The sequence below is a fragment of the Pyrgilauda ruficollis genome, unplaced genomic scaffold (genome assembly GCF_017590135.1).
Source record: "Pyrgilauda ruficollis isolate IOZ18807 unplaced genomic scaffold, ASM1759013v1 scaffold2197, whole genome shotgun sequence".
NCBI classification, from domain to species: domain Eukaryota; kingdom Metazoa; phylum Chordata; class Aves; order Passeriformes; family Passeridae; genus Pyrgilauda; species Pyrgilauda ruficollis.
Window position 1 is genome coordinate 1 of NW_024521395.1, and position 3139 is coordinate 3139.

Here is a 3139-nt window from a genome sequence, read left to right on the forward strand (position 1 = left end):
AAAGATGGAGAAAAGGAGAAGAAGAAGTTGAAGGAGAAGAAGAAGGAGGTGAAGAAGAAGAAGGAGAGGAAGGAGAAGAAGAAGGAGAAGAAAATTAAGAATAAAAAGGTGGAGAAATGGAGAAGAAGAAGAAGATGGAGAAGAAGGAGAGGAAGGTGAAGAAGAGGAAGAGAAGGAGGTGAAGAAGAAGATGGAGGAGAAGAAGAAGAGGAAGGAGAAGAAGAAAGGAGACAATAAAAAGATGCAGAAGAAAAGGTGAAGAAGAAGATGGAGAAGAAGAAGGAGAAGAAGAAGGAGAAGAAAATTAAGAATAAAAAGGTGGAGAAATGGAGAAGAAGAAGAAGATGGAGAAGAAGGAGAGGAAGGTGAAGAAGAGGAAGAGAAGGAGGTGAAGAAGAAGATGGAGGAGAAGAAGAAGATGGAGGAGAAGAAGGAGAGGAAGGAGAAGAAGATGGAGAAGAAGAAGAAAATTAAGAATAAAAAGATGGAGAAAAGGAGAAGAAGGTGAAGAAGAGGAAGAGAAGGTGAAGAAGAAGAAGGAGAGGAAGGAGAAGAAGGAGAAGAAAATTAAGAATAAAAAGATGACGAAGAACAGAAGAAGAAGGTGAAGGAGATGAAGAAGAAGAAGAAAATTAAAAATAAAAAGATGGAGAAGAAAAGAAGGTGAAGAAAATGAGAAGAAGAAGAAAATGAAGAAGAAGGAGAAAGGTGAAAAAGAAGATGGAGAAGAAGAAGAAAAAATTGAAAAAGGAGAAGATGGAGAAGAAGAAAGAGAGGAACGGTGAAGAAGAAGGAGAAGAAAAAGATGGAGAAGAAGAAGAAGATGGAGAAGAAGAAGAAGATGGAGAAGAAGAAGGAGAAAGGAATGTGAAAAAAGGAAGAGAAGATGGTGGAGAAGAAGAAGAAGAAGAAGGAGTCCAGGAAGATTCTCCTCCAAAAATGCACTGAAAAACCTCAAGAATGGAAAAATCCCCCATCCCACCCCCATTAATTAACTCATTAATTAAGAGGCTTTTCCTCCTGGATTTTGGGATTTAACAACAATTCCCCTCCTATAATCCAGAGGGATTTTTAATTAAAAAATCCAGGGAATTGTGCTGTGGGAAGGATTTTTGGGGCCAGAGCAGCTGGAATCTGGCATTTCTGGGAATAATAAAAAGGATTCTCCATCTCCTTGGGAATTCTGTGGGTTGGGAGCAGAATTTCCTCCAGGAATTCTATGTTGAAATCTGATTTTCTGGGATTTTTTTGCCTCCCGCAGCCCCTGGATGCGATGCACGAGAAGGGAATGTCGGAGGATCCGCGCTACGGGCAGATGAAGGGAATGGGAATGCGCCCGGGGGGGCACGCGGGAATGGGGCCCCCCCCCAGCCCCATGGACCAGCATTCCCAAGGTTGGGAGCACGGGAAGGGGGGGAATGGTGGCCAAATTTGGGAGGTTGTCAGCATTCCCAAAGTTGGGATCATGGGAAGGGGAGGAACAGTGTCCAAATCCTGGATTTGGATTTTGGGAGGTTTTCAGCATTCCCAAGGTTGGGATCATGGGAAGAAAAAATGGGGGGTAAGGGAAGGAACGGTGTCCAAATCCTGGATTTGGATTTTGGGAGGTTGTCAGCATTCCCAAGGTTGGGAGCACGGGAAGGGGGGGAATGGTGTCCAAATTTGGGAGGTTGTCAGCATTCCCGAGGTTGGGATCATGGGAAGGGGGGGAATGGTGGCCAAATTTGGGAGGTTTTCAGCATTCCCAAAGCTGGAAGCAATGTCCAAATCCTGGATTTGGATTTTGGGAGGTTTTCAGCATTCCCAAGGTTGGGAGCATGGGAAGGGGGGGAATGGTGTCCAAATCCTTGGCCAATCCTTGGTTTGGGAGGTTTCAGCATTCCCAAAGTTGGAAGCAGTGTCCAAATCCTGGATTTGGATTTTGGGAGGTTTCCATCATTCCAGGATACCATGACATAAATCCTGGATTTTGGTAGCAATCCAGGGAATTTCCAGGTCCCAAAGAATGGATTTTGGGAGGGGATTCCTTGCTCCTTATTCCTGCCTAACAGATTTGGGAGTGGATTTCCCATCCCAAATGTCTCAGGGATGGATTTGGAAAGGGATTTCCCATTCCAACTGCTTCAAGGATGGATTGGGAATGGGATTTCCCATTCCAGTTGCTTCTAGGGTGGGTTGAAAGTGGGATTTCCCATTCCAAAATTTTCAGGGATGGATTGGGAATGGGATTTCCCTCCCTCCTCCTTCAAGGATGGGTTGGAAATGGGATTTCCCACTCCAGCTGCTTCTAGGGTGGGTTTTCCCATTCCAAAATTTTCAGGGATGGATTGGGAATGGGATTTCCCTCCCTCCGCCTTCAAGGATTGGGAATGGGATTGGGAATGGGATTTCCCATTCCAGCTGCTTCAAGGATGGGTTGGAAATGGGATTTCCCATTCCAGCTGCCTTGAGGACAGATTGGGAATGGGATTTCTCATTCCAACTGCCTCAGGAATGGGTTGGGCGTGAGTTTTCCATTCCAGCTGCCTCAGGGCCGGATTGCTGTTACTTTGACATTCCACGCAGTAGATTGGGAATGGGATTTCCCATCCCTGTGGGGTTTCAGAGTGGAAATCCCGATCTCCAATGACTCCATCCATAAATCCCTCATTCCTGCCAGGTTACCCATCCCCTCTGGGCGGCTCAGAGCACGCCTCCAGCCCGGTGCCGTCCAACGGCCCCTCCAGCAGCTCCGCCGGCGGCTCCGGCGCCGCCCTGGACGGCTCCGGCTCCGACTCGCCCGCGCTGGGCCGGGGCCCGTCCCCGTTCAACGCCGCCCAGCTGCACCAGCTCCGTGCCCAAATCATGGCCTACAAGCTGTTGGCACGAGGGCAACCCCTTCCAGAGCATCTCCAGGTGGCCGTCCAGGGCAAGCGGCCGCTGCCGGGGATGCAGCCGCAGATTCCTGCTCTACCTCCGCCCGCCGGCGCCGCGCAGGGCCCGGGGCAAGCGCCCGGAGCGGGGCCGGCGCCGCCCGGGTATTCCAGACCTCACGGTGAGGAGGGGCTGGGGGGAGCAGGGAGGGGATGGGAATGGCTGGAATGAGGTGGGGGTGTGTTCTGGGGGGTCTGAGGGGAGCTCGTCCGTGTTCTGTCCTGGG

General features: G+C 49.7%; 1 protein-coding gene across 1 annotated transcript; it reads left to right on the top strand.

Moving 5' to 3' along the window:
• The first annotated feature begins 874 nt into the window (after window positions 1–874).
• LOC121354043 (transcription activator BRG1-like) lies at window positions 875–3084 on the top strand. Its single transcript, XM_041468356.1, has 2 exons — window positions 875–1394; window positions 2660–3084. The coding sequence occupies exons 1-2, from the start codon at window positions 1220–1222 to the stop codon at window positions 3082–3084; spliced, it is 600 nt and encodes a 199-aa protein (XP_041324290.1). The 5' UTR covers window positions 875–1219.
• Window positions 3085–3139: the final 55 nt, after the last annotated feature.